This window comes from Calidris pugnax, unplaced genomic scaffold, assembly GCF_001431845.1.
Source record: "Calidris pugnax isolate Ruff unplaced genomic scaffold, ASM143184v1 scaffold81, whole genome shotgun sequence".
In the NCBI taxonomy this organism is placed as follows: Eukaryota; Metazoa; Chordata; class Aves; order Charadriiformes; family Scolopacidae; genus Calidris; species Calidris pugnax.
In genome coordinates this window covers 12,027,285-12,052,838 of record NW_015090880.1, presented here as the reverse complement: position 1 = coordinate 12,052,838, position 25,554 = coordinate 12,027,285, and the positions used below count along the sequence as shown (strand labels likewise).

The window sequence follows — 25,554 nt, the reverse complement described above, 5'->3', positions numbered from 1 at the left end:
ATAGATTCAGTCCTCAGATGCAGAGCTTTACTAGAGTCAAAGTAAGAAAACACAAAATTTCTGTGGTTAAACATAAAAGTCAATAGACCAACACAACTGCATTTTCAACAGAAATCAAAGTTAAGTGCCATAAGCATGAATTTTCTAAAGACCTCAATTTCTGAGTTCGGTACCAAAACCAAGTACTAGATTTATTGAGAAACTCTCTCCAAACTTAGCATGAAAAGATGAAGTAGCTCTCCTTAGAACGAGTCCTCTTGGATGTCAGTCCCCAGATGAGGACTCCAACCACTTGCATGGTTACTTGTGCTACAGCCTTAGAGCTATTTGAGAAATTCTACTTGTGTTTCTTTCTCCTGTCTTTCAGATCCCATGAAGCTACAAGCTTTCCGTTGTAATGGTCGCTCTTGCAACCCTCCAGTGGGAAACCTTGCAACAGGGAGGACCCCAGTCACTCTCACCACGTGTGGCCAGAACAGCACTGAGCTGTACTGCTTCTATCCAGACCAGAATCTCCTCCATCAGGTCTCACACGGCTGTGGGCAGCCTCGCTGCACCAAATGCAATGCCAACCAGCCTGATAACTCCCATCTCCCAGCTGACATGACAGACGATTTCTTTGCAAACCCCATCTCCTGGTGGCAGTCTGCCCAGGGGGTACACAGGGAAGAAATCAGACTGGACTTCGAAACAGAATTCTACCTGACCCATGTCATTGCTGTGTTCAAGTCACCTCGCCCAGCTGCGATGGTGTTGGAAAGATCCCAGGACTATGGGCAGACTTGGAGGCCCTACAAGTATTTCTCTATCAACTGTACAGCAACTTTTGGGCTCCAGGATGATCTCATTGAGGAGGGCTCCATGTGCACTTCCAGGTATTCAGATGCAGTGCCCTGCACCAGAGGAGAGGTAAGCAATAACTGAGGTTTGGACTAATCTTAATGTCAAACAGCTGAAGACTGGCTGAAAATCAATGTGTGCTCAAAGAGATACTGAGGAAGGTAGCCCATCCCCAAAGGCTTTGTGTTAAGAAAATAAAGGGGAAGAAGAAGAGAAATTATATATCAGTGAAAATGAATGGAAATGCTTTAACAGATTTCTTTTATTATAATTGCATAGAATAGGATTAAAATAGCCTAATTTTACATTGCAGATGCTAATAACTGAATGAGAATTCCAACAAAACAGACGTAGGGAGATATACATTTACAGAGTCTGATTTATCCAAAATATTTTCCTACTTTAGGATGACAGGAACTGCATGGTCTTTCTGTTTCTTCTCCATATGAAAAGTTCCAGATGATTGAATGACTTTTAAATACACCCTACCCCTAAGTTTAGTGTAACTTTTTTTGCTGGGCGTGACCACTGTGACTGTATTGAGCCAAAGGCTCCAGAAATGAAATCGTTCACAGGAGGGAGAGGGATTGAGCAGCCAGATTTCAATATTCAACAGTGGGAAAAGGCCCTCCCTTGGTGTGAATATTCTGATGTGCCATTAAACATATGCAGAAGGCTTTCTTTCGAAATAAATATACAATTGTTTTGATAAATTCCTCTGAAAAGAACATTAAAGACTGGTTAGTAATCAGATACTTAGCTTAGTTGTAACCTTTTTCATTCATCAATCTTGAAACAGTTTAGATAGGAAAGACAGTAAATATAATTGGTCTCATTTTATAGAGGAGACAGGCAGGCACAAAGGGAGATGATAAGATGTACCTATAGTCACAACAGAGGCTGGAGTCCTTTCACTTCCTTCTCTCTTCCTTAGAGAAATCACAATCCTCTTGGTTTCCCTGTCTGGAAGTGATCACGCAGGTTTGGCAGTAACACTTTGCTGCAAATTAGGCTCAGGTGTGAGGTAAATGGTCCAGATAGGTTTCAAAAACGCAGTGGTTTAGCTGTGCACTTCAGAATGCACTTGAGAAGAAAGAAACCAGTGTGCTATACCTGAGACAGGGAAACAGCAGTAAGGAGAGACTGAGTTCATCTTTGTGCAACAGGATGGGAAACATCTCTGCATATTAGAAATGTGGAGCAGATCATCTGGCTACTAAAGTGTCTTGTTCCTGGAGCAGGAATTCTGCTGGTCAGTTATCATGATACATTTAAGTCAAATACATCCAAATGTCTTCTGTAGGGAGATTACAATTTGCCACATCAATAGAGAATCTAGGCAAGTAATATGATTTTCCACTCTTGTGTGCCTTCCAATCAAAAAACCTGGAAGCACTTTGCAAGATCCTTTTAATGATCTTCAGGACACATATCAGAGTCCTGTTGCTGTTTCACAGATGAGGAAAGAGCAGCACAGAAAGGTGAAGTGTTTCATGGTAAAACAGGACAATTCTGGTTGAGTAAGGAAGAGAATACAGGGTCTGAGGCAAATGCCTTGGCCTTAAATGCAAAACAACTCTTCCTTTTCTAGTACAGTATCCCCTGTTGCCCTGCACGATGTTGGCTTTTGTGCTTACTTCACCTTGGGGAATATCATTAAGACCATGTGTTGCTGCTACAACAAATCTGAGAAGTGGATGGCAGAAAATCAAATAATAAAACATTCATCCAACACAAGCCTTTGTGATTACGAGTGTCAAAATGATTCTGTCAACTTGGGCAGTAAGTACACTGAAATGAAAATGTGTAAGCTTAATCAATCTACGCTGTGGTTGTACGTGATAGAAAACAATAGTAATAGTAAGAACAGTCATATATTTACAGGCTATACCCTTGCAGATCCCAAATACTTTCATGAACTGTTACATGAATTTAATACATACAGAGGTCACTTCCTCCACGGGACAGAGAGCTGAAAAGCAGCACACAGGAATCTGTGCAGCAACTTAACAGAGAACGAGACAAATACTGTTTCACAGCACATTAACCCGAAAGGATTCTGAAGTCCTGGACACACTTTACAGAGACCTCTTAATCAATCCACGAAATGCCACTATGTCAAGGGCGCAAAAGCATCAGGCTTTTCAGGTCAGCAACATGACACTGAAAGTTCTTTTGTGAATGACAATAGAGGAAGGCAGAGTGTAGTTATTTAAAGTGATACCTGATCAGGTCAGCCTGAGCAGCACTGCCACACTTACAAGTCTCACGGGAGCTTTCCCCACGCACCTCAGAACTGCAATTTAAAATCATATTTTTAAGATGTCACAGATGTCAGCAGGGCATCCCCTCAAGCACTTTCTCACAACTGACTTGGAAAGAAGCTGATTGAATCCCCACCACTACTTCGTGCAGTGTTCTCTGCTTCTCTTTCATCTCCACTCTGCCGTATCCAGTTACTGATTCTGGCTAAGCCTTGGATTGCTGAGGAGCTCACATCACAAGCTGACAACATTTCCAAAATGATCAAAACCGTTCCAACTTAAATGTTAATTAATTCTCTGACATGAATACTGGTTTTCTCTACTGAGGGGGTTGAAGTCATTTCCACTGCATGACACTCAGGTTTTTTTTGGATGTTGTCCTACTCACTTGGAGAAGAGACACAATTTCCTTTCTAACAGGGAACAAAAGGAATCAAAAAGAGAGATGGTTTGCTAAGAACACTTAGGTTTAAAACCCATGTGGGACAAATCATGAAACAAGATTTGGGGTCATCTGGCTACCAGAACTGAGAGTGTAGGTGTGAAAGGAGAAGGTAGTAGAGCTGCAGTAATTTAAGTGCATCTATAAACTGAGATGCACCTCCCTGAGTCAGCACACTCTGGTGGCTCTTCAAAGACCACTGGAAGAGGCTTTTCCTGGGACCACGATGGGAAACTTGGCAGAAGATAACCTTTTAGGAGAATAGAATCGAAGCAAAAGACATTTGGGTGAGTGATGTGACAATGTCACAACAGAACAATATGTATCACTAAGTTAATGTGTATCCCTTGTCTCTTGTAGATTATCCCTTATCTTTCACCTCTGACAGGGTCACACGGCTTCATTCCATCTCAGATAAGACACAGCTGAGGCGGAAGGTGTCATGGGGAACAAACCTGTAGAAATGCAAGGAGGTGACTTCCTAATGTATCTTTTGGAGTTTTCTTTTACTCCAGCATTTACTAAGTCCTTACTCCTATTCAGATCCAGAGTACTTCTGCAGCTAAAATCTATCTATCTATCCGAGATCCTGCGTTTCCCCATCTTAATGCTTCTGGCAATGAACTTGCTCTGTTGATGATTTCTGGTCTAGGAGACAAAACAATTTATTCACTGCCAGTTGCCTACACATCATTTGCTTCATATGAATCACCACAAAATCAACACCTAACTTTCTATGTTTATAAATGTTTTTCAGTGAAAATCTTCCACTAGCATTTCTTAAGTCCTGACTGGTCTCTTAAATACCCTACGCTTTGTCTGTTGACTTCTATCACAATAAGAAATTATCTATTCAATGGGAAACAAATGCTTCTAATCTTTGTCCTACTCTTAAATGAAAACATTCTTAAGTATTCTTAAGGCAGAATAGTTACTGCTATGCTCATCAACACCAACCTGCAACATAACATCATGAACTAAAACCAACCTAACCTTTCTAAGGTCTGTTCATTTACTGTAAGTGCATCTACAGGCACTGCTTGCATGGAGTCTTATGCATCAGCTGCGTCCAGTTCTGTGCTCCCCAGTTCAAGAAAGACAAGGAACTACTGGAGAGAGTCCAGGTGAGGGCTCTGAAGATGATCCGGGAGCATCTCTTTTGTGAGGAAAGGCTGAGAGAGCTGGGTCTGTTTAGCTGGAGAAGAGAAGACTGAGATGGGATCTTATCAATGCTTATCAATATCTAAAGGACACTCTTTTCAGTGGTGCCCAGCAACAGGACAAGGGTCAACAGGCAGAAACTGGAACACAGGAAGTTTGATCTGAACATGAGGAAAAACATCTTTACTTTGAGGGTGACAGAGCACTGGAACAGGCTGCCCAGAGACGTTGTGGAGTTTCCTTGTCTGGAGATCTTCAAAACCTGCCTGGATGTGATCCTATTCAACCCACTGTAGGTGAACCTGCTTTGGCAGGGGGATTGGTCTAGATGATCTCTAGAGATCCTTTCCAACACCTGCCATTCTGTGATTCTATGATTCCATAACTGAGACATTTTTAATCTGCTTGTCCATCCATATGTTTTTCTAATTTAAAAGCACTGTACTATATAGTCATGGAGCCTAAAAGGAACCTTCAGGTCAGCTAATGTAAATCAAAACTCTGGTCCAAATAAAAGGAGAAATTACCACAAGGTTGCATCAGACATTAGTGTGACTTGCAGTTCAAACATCACATGGGGGAAATAAGGACCAAAATGTTTTAACCTGGATCCTGACAGCATGTGCACTCAAGGATCTAAGAAATTAAGAGCACATTTGTAATAAACTGGAATATCTGGAAAGGAAAACCAATGTTCTCCTCCATTGAAGATGATGTTTGCATGAAAGGAAGGCATTACCATGCAGAGCGGGGTAGAACACTGACCTGATTATAACCACCAGACCCAAACGGAGACCCTTCCCCTGTTGGGCCTAGCTAGTGGAAGGGAGTTTAGAATCAAAGGCTGGTTCGTTTATGTGAGTGTCTGTGTGACAGATGACACCACTGAAGTGTGATATAATAAACCCATTACTGGAATTCACTGGGGGCTGGAAGAATTGTGTATGCCTGAATTAAGTAACAGGTTTCTATGGCAACATGTTAAGTGTGCCTTGTGCAGAAGACCTGTTCATTCTCCGTTTTGTATCCTGTGGTGACCTCTTTAAGGACAGAAGTCCCCAGCAGTGCTTTTTGTCAAAGATGACTGGACGTGCTTTCTAGCTAAAAGATTTTTAATCACTGTTCTAAACACGCTCTGTGAATGCCAGATCAAGATGTGTTGCGGCGGGATGCAGTTTTATCTTCTTCAAAAGCCACCAGGTTGTTCAGACAGAAGCCACAGCCAACCCTATGGAAGGCCTTTTCCTCAGCGCTGACACTGAAGACCTCTGCTTCCTTCCTCCATCTACAGGGACTCCCTGAGCAACAGTGACAGCAGAGGGGGACCACTTCCACACAGGCTCCAAACTGGGCTAGGGCCAGGGCTCTGTGTGGAATGTATGTGATCTCATTCCTAGGACCTATATTTTTTGCTCTTTTCTCAGCTTTTCTTTTACTGTATTCATGCCAAACCTTTTGATAAACAAAGGAGGATCCCCCGCACGCGCACACATACCTCATTAAGTAGCAACATCAATAATTCAAGAGGTCACCACTGAAGCTTCAGTGGCTTCTTAAAGGTCTGATCTCATATGGCAGTGGGGTCACTGAAAAGAAACATGCTTAGCACATCACAAGGTTGAATTCCTAGTAGGTAAGATGCAAGGGCAGGCTCTTGCACTGCAGTGAATTGCCCAACAGTCATCAGGACTGGCCTCTCAAAGTTGCTTGATGCTCGGGCTATTTCGACTTCCAGACAGAAGAGATTCCAGGAGGGATTAGTCACTAGTGGAGGTAAGTGCCCAAATGTTATGACTAGGGCTGTCTGTTCAGCATTTCGTTTAACTTGAACTGTAGAGGAGATAGAATGCAGAGGCGAGTTGAAAGGAAGCAGTTAACACCAGCAGTGTAAACAAGCAGATAGCACTGCCAGGCCCGGCTTCCCTGGAGGAAGAATTAAGAGGCTCAAGGATTTGTCTCTGAAGGGAATTTGAACTGACGAGACCAATCCAGCATTCCCATCCCTGGCAAATGAACTTCAGGAGGGCACCAAGTGTCCTGCTCTGACCTTGTTCATAATGAGCCATTTCAGAGACATTTGGAACCTTATAAACCAGCCAGAAAGACAAGAGGTTTTTTGAGCATTGCTTCTCCATTTCCTGAGCATACAAGGCAGCAGATATCAAATGAATTTTTCTTTTCACCCTGCTTTATAAAATCTTAGTGGAGTTGCAGCCATGACTTTTTTTTCAACTCTCAACTGTGAAAAAATTCTTATCTAAAATGCTATGAATTGTAGAGATTCGTTATTGTAATTTTCAAACTCCAGGCAAAAGAACACTTAACTGTTTGCTCTACAGTTTTCCACACATCACTGTCATGGTGAGACTATACACTTAGCTAAAAGTCTGTTCACGTGTAAGATTTCAGCGAAGACCTAGAGATGCAAGTGGCTCCACTTACAAGAAATGGGTGCTCTCCCATGAGAATATAGCTTGGTTGACATTGGTTGACAATGATGGTGACAGGTTATTAGAACTTGCCTTGACAACTCAGCAGACAGAGTGAAATGAGCCTACTCGTTCCCAATCCAGTTCCCAGCCAGGTTGTCTGCATCACAGAACTCCTTGCGCTGTCCTTTGCCATTTCAGAGCAAGTATCATCCCTTGTCATGGAAAAGGACACTGCTTTGTGGGAACATGGAAATGTTCTCACATCCCCAGGTAAGGTGGTGCTATGTAGAATGGAAGCAATTTTGTCCATCCCTTGTAAACAGACTCCAAGCTGAAGGTTTTGTACCCAATGGTCTAGATTTTGTATTCCAACTACATTACCAGGCTTGATAGAAGATACTGCTTCTCCCTGCAAACCTTCCCTTTCTACACAGACATAGAGATTTACATCTGTGGATAACCTGAACCTACAGAAGACATTTTGTGTGAGGAAGAGAAAAAGTCTGCATGGCTCTTCAGATTTGTCTGCCTCTACCTTTAAATGTGCAGTCTTTCCCCACCATCATATTGGCAGCAATGCCTAAATATTAATATTAACGCCACACTGACCGGATTACTGGAATAACCTCAAAGCAAATGCAAATTGAAGGGACATTGCCTCTTTCTGGTTTGGAAAACACAAAATTAATTCAAGATGCCACTGTCTTCAGTATCATTGTCATCAAATACACCAGAGGATATTTGCCACTGTGTAGGAAAAATTCTGAGACAATTGTTTACTATTCCTTTAAGAGCAAAATCAACTCACATGAAAACCTCTTAATGAAGAGGATTTAGGACTGATGAGAGTTTTTATTGCAGCTTCCTTCTGATGGGCCTAGTATAAGCACACAGACATTTCAGATCTCATTAACCTGATTGTGTGCAACATAATCAACATAGCTTAAGGATGATCTGTAATATCAAATTCTTGTTCTGCAAAAGGATCTTCTTTTGTAGGAGGCCATGCATTGGCACTGCCCTCCATTTATGACTCATATTCCTTGACCTTAGGCTATGAGCTTGCGAGGGGGAACCTTTGTTGTGTCCACATCTTTTCTGACTAATACTGTCTGGAAGATCAGGTTAAGAAAACAGAATTGTCGGCATCGGGAACAGAAAAGCAAAACATATGGCAAGAAATCAAAAATCTGAGACATTGTCTCTGGAATAAAGACGATCTCTTGACTGGTGATAAAACATCATGAAGCTGTGAAGCTGTGTCAACTTGTGGGCAGCAAAACCAATCCTCTAACAGCGACTACCTTTTTTAGCCTTGCACACTTACAGTTTTCTCCAAACTTCTTTGCTCTTAGAGAGGTCAGGAGAGGACAGGGGAGTGATCATCATTTTGAGGAGCAGCTGATTGACTTTTGAAAATAAGAATGACAAATATGCGCTTGATAGCAGTTATGCAGATAAGCCCGAATATCCTACTCAGCATTCACCTCCAGTGTCAGCTCCTGATTATAAGGGAAACTCAGGATCTAGGATGTATTTCCACAAAGGGTTGAGACTATAGAGGTGCTGAATACCTTCAATTTCTACTCAGTTCAATAGAAGTGGAAAGATTTCTAGGATGTCCCTTCGCAGGCTTAATCACTATCGGATTTTCTTCTGCAGCTGTGCAAATGTTACTTTTATGAAAGCTGTACACTAAAGTTTAGAAAAATGCCTTGGAGATTTCAGAGCAGTCTGTTACAGCAAAAAAAGAATAGAGCTTCCATGGAGCTTGACACCAGATAGAGATTTAATTAGATGAGAAATAGCTTTACAGTGAACATCATAGGAAGCTCTTTTCAGAGCTTCTTAATTATCTTAATTTATGAGAGCATCTTAATTATAAGAACACACTTCTTTTCCATTACACTCTCTACGTCTTTTACATGAATATAATGGAAAACTGCAAATTTGCACAGTATCTCTGGGAAATGAAAAATTAATCATGTTTCTGCCTTTCTGCAACAGGCAGAAGTCAAATGTCTATCTGTATAGAAGGAATCTGCTTCATAGGCTTCAAAACACAAACCTTGTTAACTAAAAAAAAGGAAAAAAAAAAACAGTGAAAAGATGGAGTGTCTTTTCTTGCAGCTCATGAGTCTCTGAGTTCACAAATACTTAGGTTTATTTCTAATCTTTAAAACATTTACGCAGAAATGGATGAGACAGCCAAACTCTTTCCTTTCACCCATTATTATTAAAATTGCATGTATTGAACCTCCATCTCTAGGGATTCTCAGACAATTTTACAGATATAAATTGATTAATTTTCCTTCCATTCCACAAAATACTGGAATACCTATATTGCATTTTTTAAAAAAGTAAACAGGGCATACAACAGACTTCTCCTATTCCTACTGAATTCCCTGGCAAACCAGAATAGCATAAGGTTTAAGTTACTTGCTGGAAATTATACTGAACAATTGCAGTGGGGCTTTGAACAAATGGTCACATTCCCAACTCTGTATTTTGGTCACAGTGACATCTCTTCCTTTTCTACAGAAATAAAATTCTTCACTGTAGCATATAAAATTTTCAACCCATATATACAACCACCACCAATCTGTCTCCTAATTTAGGTTTAATTTTTTTATTAGGGAACCATAAAACCAAATACATTCATTTAAAATGTAATAATGTATTCTGAGCACAGAAAAAAGTTTAGTGGTTTGGTTTGCGGGTTTTTTGGGGTTAATTATGCATTTATGGAAAAAAATTCAGGCATGTAAGGTGAGATACCAAATCTGTTGTAAAAATTCATCCCACTCTACCATTATTTGAATCAATACACACAGTAGACTAATAGGTATAACTTATGGATTGTAACATATTGCTCTTGACAGTAGGGCAACACATATGTTAAGGAATATCTGACAACTGGCACTTGCACTTTAATGTGAGAAGAAACATTCAATCAAAATGAGCTGAGAGATGATGATTACATTATACGCTTCCTTGTGCTCAAGGATTTTAACCACCAATATTTCAAGGCAAATGTGTCCTCCAGAAGGGCAGAGAGAGAGGAAAATTCCGTTTTCCAGTTTTATGCATATAAGAACTAATGCTGCTAAACTGATTTAAACATGAAATAAATCTGTGCTACCTCTGTGCAAAATGCAGCTCACCTAAACCTGCTTATATTGGCACAACATACCTGCTTTGATCCTGCTGATACAAAATGTCTTTGTTTAAGTAAATCCTCAATATCTTTGATTTTTATAAAGTTAAGGAAGGCTAATTCCTCAGTGGCTGTTGAATTCAAGAAGACCATAAAAATGCCACTCCCAAAAGACTTCACTAGTGTTATGTCACCCAAATCAGATCTTTAACACTTAACAAGTCTTGCCTTGGGAGAGATAAGGACAAACAAATCCAGTCTCACCACTGAGCGTACTCCAGACAGAAACGTGTCATGAATTAATCATACAAGCAAACTCTTGTATCTCAACTGGACTGGAATTCTGCTTTTTTCTTAAAAGGATGCCACAATCCCTATGGGACATCCAAGCTATCGATGTCTCTACTCACAAATAATGTTCAGAGTTCTAAGGGGATATGGAAAATGCCAAAGCAACTCCCCTCAAGAGATGCAAGGCCAGAAATGAGAACATTTGCAAAACAATAAACCCACAGGGAACCCAACCTTTTTCCAAGCTGTCAAGCAAAGAAACAAAAAGCAATAGAGCTTCGTGAAAGCAAATGGCCCTATGCTGAGAGAAGAGCACCCAACAGCTGTTCTTTTGCTTAAAGAACTCAGTGCTATCTGGATGCCAATTAAGACATGGGGAGGATGGATAATTGACTGGAGATCTCAAAACATGAATCCATCTCTTTAAACTTATCATACTGTATACAAAATAGGTTTCTAGCAGAGCAATACAATACACAAGATTTCCTTTGCAGTTAACACAGCACAATGCAAGACTATTGTCATCAAGCAGAAGTAAAATGCCAGACACACAGAATAAAAAGAAACACTTTGGCCCCTATCTAGCCATTTTTTTCAGAGAGGCCCAGTAAAAACTCTTTTTCTTTACCTTATTCACCCTTGCTCTCTGTCTCCTGTGAGGAGATCTAGAGCTGTTCACAACTGGGATCTCTGGGGCCCAGAGATATTAAGCCTCTTGCCCAGGTCAGTGGCAGGACCAGTGCAGATCTTGCAGAAGTTAATGACACATTGTTTACCTTTTTTCAGATGTCTCGTTCTGGAGTAACGTACCTCTAGTATTTATGTTCTCAAGCCAGTGATCTATTAGGTATCCTCTGGAGAGCTAACCTGAAAGGAGATTTTTTTTTTTTATGTATTAATTTAATTTATTAATGTAAACTTTTATTAATTTTACTAAACATATCTATTAGAGAAGCCATTGACAAGAAAGCTAAGTGTGAGAACAGAGCTTATAAAAAACAGTAGCTGAACAGACTGTTTTACCCTTGGTTTCTCTGTTTTATGCCAATTTAAAAGAGTTTCACAAGGACTTTAAACAATTAATATGCCAGTACTTAGTTTTTAACCCCGCTTTGAGACCTCTGAGCTCAGCCAGCTCTGCAGAACAATTCCATCCAGTTCAGTGCCTTGGTCTTAGATTAGTTGACCACATGGGAGGAAGATGTGGGCACCTATATACAACCAGGTGCTCAGGACTCTGGGAAAACACTCCACCTCTGTGTGGTCCACAGGGGACTGGGAAGAAGGAGGGAGGGTTCATGAAACTGGTTTCCACTAAAAAGATCAGACCACCCTGGATTAGGGGAACTGGCCGCTGCACAAAACAGAATGAGCCATTTGCTTATGGTTCCATTGACTGGGGGAATGTAGACATTGGGGTGGAAAGGCCTGGGCTATTTTGTCATGGCTTCATTGGTCAGGGGAATGTAGGCACCTGCATTGCACAACCCGGGCAATTTGCCCATAGCTCTATCAACCAAGGAAATATGGGCACCACAGTCTCACCAAACAGGGATGTTTGCAGCTTTGTAAGTAGCTGACAGTGCAAGAGAAGGGAATTAAAAGAAAAAGGAACAGAGCCAAACAGAAAATGCTGCAGACAGGTGGAAACTCAGCTGTGGATCAGTCACAGCCCCACAGCTGTTTATGTAGAGTCTTCTAAATAAGAACTATTACTTTTTCCTGAACGTTGCCTTGGGATGTTTGTTGTGTATGCAGAGTCCTGTAAATATTCTTGGATGTGTATCTTCTGTCTTTCAGGTGATTTATCGTGCCTTAAGTCCAGCTAATAAGATTGAAGACCCCTATAGTCCTGAGGCTCAAGATCTCCTGAAACTCACCAACCTCCGCCTCCTTTTGTTAAAAAGGCAGGAATGTCCATGCCATGGTTCAGGATTGGTAGAAAAACCTCAGAGATTTGCTCACTATGCTATTTATGACCTGATCGTTCGGGGAAGCTGCTTTTGCAATGGGCATGCAGAGGAATGTGAGCTTGCCAACAGGACAGGAGTCATGGAGAACGTGGTGAGTTCTAGACATTTGCTAACTTTCTAGACTTGTTACCTGCTTGTGCTTTCTCAGCCTACCTGTACATTTTGTGTATGATCCTGTCCAAGCCTCCCTAAGCCTGTCTAAGAAAGGGAAGCACTGTCCATCCATGGTAGTGAAACCCAAACCACTCTGGGAAAAGATTTCCTATAACCTTTGCTGCAGTTCCATGTGTGGGTCCTTCTAAAAACTCGGGACCTCAAAATATCTATAAATTGTGAAGAGGCTTTGTAATTGGAACAGAAATCCACCCCCAAATATAGAGAATGACATCTCCTACCTATATGCCTGCACAGAATTGAACTGATCTCTTTCATGTAAAGACTGCCTTGACCAGAACTTCAGCATCAGATCTCGAATCTCAGATTTCCTGAGCTTTTGAGACATGAGCAGTTCTGCCATACTTAGCGTTTCAGCCTTTACTTTTAGGTTTTCAGCCTTCTGTGGTTTTGTTACTAGAACAGACAGCAGTGTTCAGGATGTGAAAATAATTTCCACTCCCCCGCTCTTTTACCCATTCAGCTTAAAATAAGTGAGAATATTTTTTTTAAAAAAGGAAGTCAAACCTAATAGGAAGATCATTCTATAGTACTATGACTAGCTCCTCCCTGTTCAGTTTTTTATCTGCGTTCGACCCTGGATGTGCAGATGTGAGTTGTGTTTGTATGCATACTCAGAAGTTGAGATTCAGGGGAATGACTGTTGTCTCCTTTTTGATTTAGCTGCAAGTATTGTATAGGACAACTGTAATAACAGTTACAGGGAAATGATGCAAACCAAATATCCAGGTACATCTAAACATATACATCACAGAGTTCAAGACACTTTAAACTAGTCAATGGCTCCACTGGTTACAAAAGGCTGTCTGCCTCTGTAATGGGTTTTGAAAACCAAAATAACCCATAGAACTTTAGTCCCTGGTGCACTCTGACATAATAGACTCAAGAAATACATCCTCAGCTAATTTCTGTCCCTTTAGATTTACAGTACAATCAACATTTTGGGTTATTTTCTTCTGGAATGTGTATTCACTATCTTCCTTTCAGCTTTTCTAGGTTCAGAGGTAGATGTTGTGAGATAATTAGGACTATATGAGTTTCACAATATTTGCAAAATCATTTCTGAATCAGTTCCATCTGTGGTATAAATCTAAGATTCAGCTACAGTACTCAGCACTAGGTGATATTATCAGGTTCAGTTAACTATAAATATAGACTCACTTCAGAAAAAGAGAGAAAAGCTTTTTAAAGAGTGCATCCTCCCTATTGAAAACTGTTAAATATACCCACAGTGAAAACAAATACATGAGTAACATGCTAAATGGATACAGCTGGTAGAAGGATAAACACTCTGCCCATGAGAAAAGGAAAACACAATATTGTGTACATTACTGGCATAAATGTTATAAACTATGACTTCGGGTTTTTTTCCCCACTAGTCACAAGGGAATAGAATCCTTTTGTGCCATCAATGACTTCATGGGGCAGAAGGTGAAACAGTTTTGATGAAATGCACTTCATGAGTGACTCACATCCCAGGAGACAAGAGGGTGGATGCATCACATCATTCGCACAGGCACAGATATTAGCAAGTCTTTGCCTAAGCAGGATTCAAATGCAGCAGTAAGAAAAGTCAGAAAAGCTTTCCAGAGCTTTAACTTGCTCTAGAATCCTAGATGAGGGCTGGAAAAGACCATAAGTGTCTGAGTTCTCACATAAAGGTATGATCAAGCATACCTGAGCCATTCACTAGTGAACGCTTGTTGAACTAGTTCTTGAAAGTCTCTGATGAGGGAGATTTGATAGCGACCCTCAGTACCTGTTCCCATCTTGACATTTTGAAAGCTCTTCTTTACTGCCTGCCTAAATAATCTCTGCTACAAATTAAGGTGATTCCTTCCTGTCTCCTCTCCTGCAATGATCATGGAGAGCGGTTGGTCCTCATTCTACAGATATGAGTGGAAGGTTCCTACCACATCCTTCCTTCATTTTTAGACTAACCAGATAAGTGTGAAACCTCAGGTGGTTAAAATTTAAAATTCTACTCTCCAGTCATACAAGTCTGGAGTAAAGATGATCATGGTATTTTCTTCCTCTTTTCTGTGTTTTAGTCATTATACCCTAGCTCTTTCTCAAATGAAAATCCACTCCTGGAAGAGCCAGGTTCCTGGATCCTTTTACATTTTATCTAATAATTACCAATGATGACATTGCAGTGGTGAAGGGAGAGTTCACACAGGTACAGATGCCAGGATTTGGTTTACAAAGCTAACATGAGGGAGTTTATATAAGTGTATAGCTTTGCATCTTACAATATGGTAATCTCCTTGCCTACATGCAGAAGGAAAAGGCCTTTGCTGTTGAGTGGAGAACACCAATGACACACTTCATATCAGCGAAACTATACTGTAAAAAAAATCTTTGTCATCTTGCAATTTCTTGGCAGAGACAGGGGAAGTGCACTAGTTTCAGTCGCATGATGACTAAAAACAGGATAGGGAAAAGAGATGTTACAAACAAAATCTGCATGTCCAGAAATAATCTGATTCATTCCACTGGTCGTATCTAATATTTAACGAACACATGGGCAGACCAAGTCTCAAGACAAACAGTTTTTAATGTGGCCAGTGTGAGTGATGTCACAGCATGAAGGCAGAGCAGTTTCATGTTTGCTGGGCTGCTGTCAAGTAATTAAATAAAATGCTGGAAAAATACAGACCTCCACAGAAAGGATTAAGTAAGCATTTTGGTCTCTTAAGAGTTCAGAGTCCTCCTACGATGTATTTATTTTCTGTAGTTAACAAAAACAAAAGCAAGTTCATGTAGAAAACAAGTGTAATTGTTTTCCATGGGATAGGCCCCCAAACTGAGATCATTCTGCACTTAGGTCTTGGAAGAGACATAATTGTGCTTTTAAGTCTGCTTTTCTTACTCTTGAAATAAATCTGTTCCATTTGTAATACTGCTAATGCTACATGGAGGCTAAATAATGGAGAAAACCAAAGCAAATTTCTTGACACTTTTGAACCAACACTTTTCAACACCATTTGGGAGGGACTAGATGATCTATGACTCCTAGAAGATCTGTCAATGATCAGTTTATCCGTGGATCTATCAGTTCAGTCATGACAACCCATTCAGCTTCTGGATTCTTTACTGAGGCTGCCAATAAGCAGTGCAGCTCTATGAGAAGTACCAGCACAGACGCTGCCACAGAGTGTTAGAAACAAATGGATACAAGAAAATTGAAAATTGCAAAGCCGACCTCCAAATGATACATCATTCTCATGGCTTGAAATCCTAGATAGTTTCATGCATGTTCTCTCTGGTCATAAGTCATTTGTGAAAATACCGAGTACAGCAAAGTTCAAAGTAGACTTCCGTAGGATCCAGTGGAAATGTCCTTCGACTTCTTATTTTTGCAGCAAACCAGTATTCAATATGGGTTTTTTGTGAACAAGCCACGCACCACCTCAACACAATTTATCCAGTTCACACTTCCCTTATTAACTACTGAGAATATCATGTCAGACAAGGGAAAAACTTTGAGAAACGAAGACGGGAGCTGTTAACAATAGGCAAAAAACTTCTGGACAAACATATCTTGAATTTGGAGTTTGTTGCTATTGACAGTGATGTTTTCTTGTTTTCTATTCCCTTTCCTCAGACCAAAAAAAGGCGATATGGAGATGTCATACTCAACTTAAATTGCTTCTTGTGATAGCTAAGGACAAAAGTCTCCTTTCTGAATTTCACAGCCTGTATTATTCAAACTCTTACAACTAGTTTCTGTGTCAGTGAGGGAAATTATTGAGATTGCATTTTGCCACAGAAACTATAGAGAAACATTTTCTTTTAAATGGAGGGCATTAATATGCTGTTATAAAGGAAATACTGCCAGGACCTGGCCACCTGAATACATCTAATCTCCTTCTACCCTTGGATGCAATGGAACATAATCTTGTCCCAGGTATTTCTGTTGCAAGATGTACAAAGTTATGAGTTGCTCTACAGTATATTATTTCTTTATTAAGCTCCAACAAAGTTAGTAAGAGCTGTCAGGTTTAGGATCTGCTTTGACAACACATTTTAACTGAGTCCAGGGGTGCTTCTAGAACATACAAAGTTTACAAAGCAGAAAGTGCACATGGACAGAACACAGAATTGAGACCAAAGTCCTTTCTGTTTGCCAAACATTTCACAATTCTCTTTCTAGTGCATGAGAAGTAAGTACAGACAGAGGAAAGCAAATGTGGATTAAAATGTTTTTGTATGAAGTATTAGGGTTTTTTTACTTGTTAATTATTGGTACCTACACTGCCAGGAAATTCTTACAAGTTGCCTCAGATGTTTCTTTTACTTCTTTATCCTGTTTACAGAAACAAACTAGATTCCCTGTGGGTCTGATCCTCCACAATGAAGCAAATGGAAAGTTTTCCATTTTCTTCAAAGTGAGCAGGATCTGGTCCTCAATAAGATTCCTTGTTGGGCATAATGGAGGTTACATAAGGTAAAATTTGTTTTTCTACAGCAATTTTCTAGGTGAATTGGCTGTCATATCTCTTGCAAATATTACCTCCACTTCAAATATCTTCTGCAGCTCTACTGAAAATCCCCAGCTAAGTTTTCACACTATCTGATCCACGCTATCCCAGTCCATATACTTCAAGTTCTACCCATAATGATCTGAAAACATAGAAGGAGATCATATAAATTATGGAGCAAAAAGTAGTCATGAATTACATGAACTACATGAAAAGAAAATGGTGTCACAGATTTGGCTCCTTTGGAGTACCCTGACAATATACCATGGCAGACTGCATTTTTAGTTTGCTTGTTGTGCCCAGGGTGTGTGGGCTGTCCTCCTACCCTCTTCTCATTATAAGCAGTGCGTTTAACCTGATACCCATGCAGGTTCTCCATCAGCTCTACTGAGAACCTGTGGTTTGCAGCCAGAGCATCCGGCATTCATACCATCAACATGATGTTTTGAGTATTTATGGTTTAGAGAATAATCCATATAGTACACAGATGTATAGCTAGATAGATAGATAGATAGCAGGAATTCTGTAATTATAAAGTCAACAAGTTCTTCCTACATTTTATTATTGTTGTGGAAATGCCTCTCACTACTACCAAAGTCCAAATCAGAAAACCATGCCTATTCAGGAATGGTGTTTAAACACATGCCTAAATGCTTTCCTGAATCAGGGCTCAGTGTAGATTCACCCACACAGACACTTATCTTACTTGTAGGAAGCATCTCTTATTTGTGGGATGAGGTAGCGAACAATTTCCTATTTGACATTATTAGCCTTTAAACACAGCTTTTCTTAAAAGCAATGGCTATGGGTGAGCTATTTAAACATGTTTTAATTTTATTGCATAATTGCTGTCATTAATAGTGGCTTTTCTTGTTTTAATCACTTAAGTGAAGTTCTGTGCTGCATTCATCTCTGTGAAAGAACCATAGTAACCCTGCTAGTAGAAACATTCCATTGGAAACACTTGTAAACTTATTTTAGGGCTGGTAAAATATGCCTTATAGTTCTTTTAAGAATTGCTTATCACATTAAAGCTACAAAAGTCTCTGTGTATGTGTCTAAGAGAGAAATAATTCCTTCATCTCACAGCTATCAGCCACCACTTGCTACCAATACCTCTCCAATGTCCCATAGTACAGCAAATGTCTTTTTCTTTTGTTTAAGCTCCATGCAATATATTCTATTCTGTCTCTCTTAAGTTGAATTTGACACAGCCACCAAAGCTAGGAAGTTGCTGTGATGTGACAGTCATAGGAGCTGCTGTGTTTGGCCTCATACATTAAGTCCTTGTGTTTTTAAGCTCCCTTGGGACTGAACAGACTGCTTGTGTTGTTTCTGACCTCAGCTCACCTACATGTTACTAGAACAAAAGTTTTCAGCCTTCTACCAAGGTTTTTCAAGGCCTTTCAGCCAGTTCACTCAACCCCAATAAATCTCCCAGGAATTTAAGCAAATCTTTCTAGAGTTGTACCTTGATGGTGCATGGAGTTTGATGTCATTTCAAACTGCTATATCCAAAATTTCTCTGGCGACATTACAAAGTGAATACGGAGCCTAAAGACAAACATTTTCTCTGAATCAGCAACAGTTGCTCTGTTCTGGAAGGCTTCCAAATTTAACCTTCATTCATTGGGAAAAAAGCCCTAAAACAGACTGAGAGTAGCCCAGGAGAAAGAGCAGCAACCATGTTTACTGAAAGGAAAAAAAGGTAAAAGAAATTAAATGGGCAGAGAGAAAGCAAGTGGCTTCAGGTATTACACAAAGCTGAACAGAGTTAAAAAAATGGGGGACAGAGAATGTCCACTCTCTCAACTGCAGATCAGAATTCAGGTGAAGCAACTTTGTGCAGTCAAAGGTGAATAAGTATCATGTAATTTCTTGGAACCATTGCAAGATACGGTTCTACTACACTATTTGCTACAAATCAACCAGAAATTACTGAGCCCCATGGGAGAAAACTTGATGAAATTTATGGCCTAGTATGGTAGGTCAGGACAAATGATTGGAACTGATCATCCTGGCATTAAAATCTATGAAGCTATAACCTCCTCTATGTCCTCTATGATTCAAAGCTGCTCAGGTGGTAGATGTACAAATCAAAGCCTTTGGCAGCAATACCAGACTTGTAACAGCAAGGCTGTACTGTGAGGCAGATGAGGGAATTAACCCAGATTAAAAATACTAGTGCCAAGGGGGGAAAAAAAAAAAAAAAAGGCAGTTTTAACTTTTTTTAGCATGGTTTAATTTCACAGCCCAATTTAGACGTGATTCGGGGCATAATGCAGGAGGTGATAGCATAGAAAGAAGTTGTAAGAAAAGCAGAAATGTCTCAAATCGAGGTTTTCATCAAAGATTTTACATCATGAAAGCACAGCCTGAGAATATAGTGGCTATACTAGGACACAAAAGTAGAGCTTGCTTTCAAGTGGTCATTAAATCCAATATGATGGTGACTGAGAGTACAGCACAGCATTTTCGTTACTTTCCTGGACTAATAATATCTTCTAACTCAAGTATGTCAGTCTATAAACTTCTACCCTTTGCAAAAGCTGATTAGAAAACTGGAAGCTTGATGCATCTAGAACATCAGTATTTAAAGCAGCACTCTTCATCTTTCAAATCTCACAGCATCCACTGGTGCCATGAGTAATGCTGGCCGAATGCACTCGGAAAGCAGGACTGCAAGAATACAAACTATTACAGGTTTTGCACATAGTACCTCAGACTGGTTTTATGGAACGGGGAGGCTTCTACAATCACACAGTTTGTCTGCAGGGCATCTATTTTTCTGACCCACTCCCCACAATAACTTTGGAAGGCATGGTTCAGTTTAAAAACAATTGTCAGAGCCACTGAACTCTCAACACAATGACGCTCCAGTGAATGGGAATGAGCCTTGGAGACAACTAGAGTTACCACAGTAATGAAGAGAAGCAGATGAAGAGAGGTGTCATTAAAATAAATTCCTTTGTATTGCCGAAGTACTCAATTATTGCAGCATTGAGCACTGTGGAAAAGCCCATTCAGGCCTAAATACTTCTGTATCTAAGGATCAGTATATGTTGAGTGATGCAACGTCACATATTGAACATTGAGGATGAAGTGAAATATGAGATGTGAAACAGAAATCTCCTGGATCTCAGTCTTTCTCCTGCTGTACCAATACATTTATATGTATTCATATAAATCCCTGTCATAAACCAATCAGGTTTTAACTGAAAACTGGCTAGGTCTCCTAATTGCTGTCATGAATCTCATGTAAGCCTCTGTGCCTCACACATTGCTTTCAAGCTCCCTCCACCTGGATTGCCAGCTCCAAATCTAGAAAGTGGAAGTATTTTTTTCCTCAGATGCATCCTAGCAGTTGAATATCCCAAAATCTTCCAGTGATATTAACCCAGTGGCAATCAAAGAACTATTATCAGGTCCTGAAGGCACTAAAAGGACTTCAACGGCCTTGACCAGCCCCACCTGGGACCCCCAATGCACCTGCTCTGTCCATTGGCTCCAGGGCTCCATTTAAGCTCAGCCCAGGGCTTCCAGTCCCTGTTTGAGCTCTGCTGTGGATGTGCCTGTCTGTGTCCCTGCCTCTGCCTCCTGGATGGACTGTGGGCCTATGCTGTAGGTAGCTTTCCTCCTGGTGGGCTCCCTTGTTTGCGTTGCAGCCTGTCTCTCGTTCTGCCTCCTGGATGGACTCTGAACCCATGTTGTAAGATCATTTCTGGGCCTGTCTCTTACTGCTTCTGAACTGCCCCTGGTCCATCCCCTTGCTGTGTCTGGGGCTGTCAGTGGACTGTGGTACCAGCTTCCTGCTCTGCCCACTGTGCTCAGGATGGTGTCCCTTCAGTAAGGGCACAGCCTGTGCTGTGGTAACCCTCAGCCCTCAGCCAACAGCTCTTCAACCCTAAAAGAGCAACTGGTCCTTGCTGCTCCCTAACAATCATCTCCTTAATCATCATCATTTCCTTGCAACTTTGACCCTGCTTTCTAGGGAACAGAACAGAAAAATATCAGTGCAATTGCACTGAATTGGTACTTCTCAGACTATTTTTCTCTACCTTGGTATGATCATCTTTGTAATCCAGTGCATCCTGAGGTCTTGCATTTGGTAGAGAGCATAATCATCTAGGTTTTTTTGGACCTACTTTTGTGAGAGATGGGGACTTCAGCAGTGAATAGTAAATCAGAGATATGCCTGCTTTCTTGATATTAGTGTTGAGTGCGACTCACATTCTTCCTTCCCTAAGCAGATATCCCATTTCCTATTTTATCTGACAGCATCCTGTATTTAATTCTTGTTCCTTCCTGGACTTTGGCCTCTGGCTGCCTCTCCTATCTCTTCCTCTCTAACAGAACAAATTGTTTGTCTCGTTACTTGCAGCCACCTCACCTGCCCTTATTTCACTTCATGCTTAAGTGTAACAGGTCTCTTCCACATCTCAGTTTCTCCTGCATTAACCAGTCTCTCTGCAAAGGCTACTTGTACTCAATCACCTTTCTTGTGCGTGTTCTACTCAAGCTGTCTCTGCTCTTGTCTCCTACCCAGCTCCTTTCTGCATTTCATTGTGACCTTGTGTTGCACTCTCCTCAGCTGTTTTCACCTATAAATGCTGTCTATGAGATTACTGTCCATGGAAAAAAAATTCTTCCATGAGATACCCACTCACAGACAACACATGGCAAACATTAACCTTTTCCTTTGCCCCAGTACCCATCAATTCTCTCTTCCTTGTTCTTAAACCTATTCACAAAAGGTTACTCCTCAGACCTAACACTTCCTAGAAGAGTTCCATGCCAGCCCCACTGTTTACTTCTCCCTGCTCAGTGTCTCTCCTGTCCACTGGCTGCTTGGCTTTTCAACCCTTTTATCTAAACCAGTTGTCCTTCCACATAGATTTGGTAAACAGTTCAATAGCAGGGATCACAGGCAGGAAGCTTCCTTTATGCCTCTGTCCTACTCACAACACGCCATTCCTAGACAGCCTCCACTAAATACAGTTTGCAACAAACCAGTGGGCAATAAGCAAACTAACACATCTACTTTACTTCCAAAGAACAGCCAGACTCTTCCTTTCTCACTGAATTTTCCTGTTTACTTTCTGAATAATTGTTCATGAGTGTTCACACCATCTGTGCTGTGCACTGTAAGCACAGGGTCTTGTGGAATAATGAATATTTGATCATGTCATTCAAGGCTACAACAATTGTGTGCGTTAATTCTGCCATTTCCCAACTGTACAATCTCAGCATTTCTTTCATGTAACTTTTTTATATAGTGAATGCACAGTTTGTGTATATAGCTCTAAAAAATCCAGTGGTGTAACTTACAAAATTTACATTGAAATATACTAGCATTTTCCTAAGAATGACTGGATCCAAGATTTTGGTTATGATTCATTTTGGCAGGAGCTATAATGTTCAGACAGTCCGGAGTTTGGGGACATTAAAATCTATGGTACTGGGTCAGACTCATTTTAGCTTTTCTTGCTCCTGGTCTTTTTCTCTGTTCTATGGCCCTGAAAAACAGTCACTGTGTCCACACGGGGGAACATATAAGCCTGAAGAGCCAAACCCAAATAGGGAGAACCCTGACACTGCTTGTTAGTATTTTTGTCTTTGCTTCTGTAATTTGTCATCCTATTTAGCGCATTGAACGTGGATGACTTTCTTGTATAAAGGTCTGGAGAAGCGTCACATGCTGTATCCTCCCGAGGTTCACCGGTGCTGAGCTCTGACAGAAACACACACCCTGAAGTCTGTGCTCAGTCTTCCGTGAGGAGGTGGCCAACCGCTCCGTGCGGCAGCAAATCTGCCAGCTGGCTGTAGAGGGGTGATGGCATCAGCTGCAGCCTATCCCCTGAGCGGGCTACATCGCATCTCTGCTCTGGGAGGATTAGAAACCAGGGGAGCGGAGAGCAAATTGCTGCAGGGAGATGAGTTTGGGGGCAGGGGAGCACGTTTGTGCAACTGCTCTTTTGAACGTTTCTCGCTTGATCGCGAGCTACCTGCGACGCGGGATGGGGGAAGGGAGGACTGCAAAGGGTGAGTATGACTTTCAGGAAAGACTATGGAGAAACGTAGCTCGCATTAGTGGTGAGATTAAAGGATTAGATTAAATTCACACCCCTGACAAATTGAAATTTTCAGCCTCTGCTTTGTGTGTAACATGCAATGGGCCAGAGCAGTGACAGTGGTTACAGAGCTGAGCATCCTCAACAGCGCACAGAGAGAGAGGGGTCCAGTCCCTGATTTCTGTGCATTTCCTGCTGTACAAGTGTCTCCTTGCATGTGAAACACATACTACTAATTAGCAGCTTCTCTTGTGATAAGCATAGACTATGATCTATGGTACCACATTTCCCTTTCTCCTACTCACTGTGCTGGATATTTCCACAAATAATTTCTCTGGGAAGTCCTTCCTCTGAGGCATTGCAAACAGATATTTTAATCCTACTCCTTAATTAAAAACAAAACAAACAACAAATAAAACCACCACCAAACAAACAGAAACTACAACAGAAAAACCCTCCTGTAAAGCACTTCGTGAATGTGACTCAATATTACAGAATCTTGTGCACCAAAATCACACTCTCTAGTGAAACTGGCTATTATATTCCTGGTGTGTGAAATGACTTGAGAACAGAAGCAGCTTCAACAGTAACTTTCCACTGGTAGGCTGGACCAGCTCAGTTTCCAAAGTCAGGTTTCTGGTGTAAATGCCTGATTCCAAAGCTAACATATATTATAATATTTCCATGATTAAAAGTTATTATTGTGTTCCAATGAAGGCAGGTAAGTACAGAGGAAGCAAGTTTGGTTTTTTTTCAGGTAAATAGTCACGAGAGAGAACTCCACTCTTCGGCCAGTTCTAGTCAAGGCTTTTTGCACTTCTTTGTTTCCCCCTCAAATACTTTGTAAACTGTTGTTTCCTAGTTTGGGTGGCTTTACATACATCGAGCTTGTAGATAAGCCCCAGTCTTCAGCCATGCCAGCTTTTGCTCATTTTTGTTGAACATCTTCCAATTTCTCATTTATCTGGCAATAAGGTCTTCAAAACTGAACACAGCATCACAGCGTTCAGTTTTTCCTGAATTTCCTGTCCACTTGGAGTTAACAGTGCTCTTGGTTACACAGTCCAAAATTCTACTGGGCCTTTTCTGCTAACCTTTTTTATATATATATTCATATGTAAGTTGGTAGGTTGGTGCCTACTGTACTTAAGTCTCTTAAAATATCAGTGCTTTCCTTTCACAGAATGTGTGGTTTGGATTGTTTTTCTCTAGGCATACTGGCTGGTATTTTTCCAGGTTTAATGTTTTTGCTACATTTTTAACTGTGCTAGGAGGTCACAGGATTACTTGCTCATTCTTCTAACAATTTATAATTTAGTAATTCATGGTGATTTCATTGCTCTATATTTACTCCCTCTTCCAGACCACTGTTACTGTCAAATAAGTCAGGGTCCAGCATCCTCTGTTGGACTGCTCTCCTGTGACTCAACTCTGCCAGTTGAGAGGGTATTTGACACAGCCTGGAAGTGACTACCTGCTCAGGTGCTCTGCATGCTCTTGCCCTGAACTTGTAAATTAAAATAAGCTGTGTTAGTTTACCCAATGTAAATAGCCTAAAGGCTGCTCATCAATGTAGTAGTAAAATAGGCAACTGGAGAGTTAAAAAGAAATTGTTGCCACATGCACTTAAACTGGAAGACAGAAGAAAAATCATCATTACACCATTAGTGACTGTGTGGAGACAAAGCTGCACATTTAAGCTCCGGGCTCTGTGGCTTTCCTAAGAGAGCCAGGCAGCTGTGCAGGAGTTGTGCAGGAGATGTCCCACCTCCTTGTTCTTGCTTGTAGCTACTTGAATGTATTCTCTTTCTCCTGACAGGTCCATGGAAAGTGTGTGTGTAGGCACAACACAGCAGGGGACCACTGTGAGAAATGTGCACCACTATATAATGATCAGCCCTGGAAGCCCGGAGATGGAAAAACAGGGGCACCAAATGAATGCAGAAGTAAGTGGGGGGGAGTTTACGGATCCAGGCTTTCAGGATGAGCACCCACCGTGCCAGCAGTAAAGTTCCCTAACAAAGACTGCTGTCCATTTACAGTAATGGTGCCATTGCAGAACCTGGTAATGACTGGTAATGACAGTTGCTGGTTATTGATGGAGAACACCAGTATGCATGTTCTTTTACTGCAGCTGACCCATTTGGGCTATCGGGAAGTGGCATTTACAAGGCAGAAATCTGTTCTTCAGGCAGCTACGTCCCCTCACATGTTTTAGCCCTCCAGGGTTTTGTGCAGGGCTTATGATACCATCGGATTGGTTTG

The 25,554-nt window shown here is 41.0% G+C and overlaps 1 protein-coding gene across 1 annotated transcript in view; it reads left to right on the top strand.

The window, feature by feature from the left end:
* Positions 1–25,554, top strand: part of LOC106890844 (netrin-4-like) — a 49,072-nt gene that overhangs the window by 6,151 nt on the left and 17,367 nt on the right. Inside the window, exons 2-4 of the mRNA XM_014946909.1 lie at positions 368–909; positions 12,388–12,651; positions 25,109–25,235. Of these exons, the coding sequence (XP_014802395.1) occupies positions 368–909; positions 12,388–12,651; positions 25,109–25,235 (933 nt within the window). The remainder of the gene's footprint in view (positions 1–367; positions 910–12,387; positions 12,652–25,108; positions 25,236–25,554) is intronic.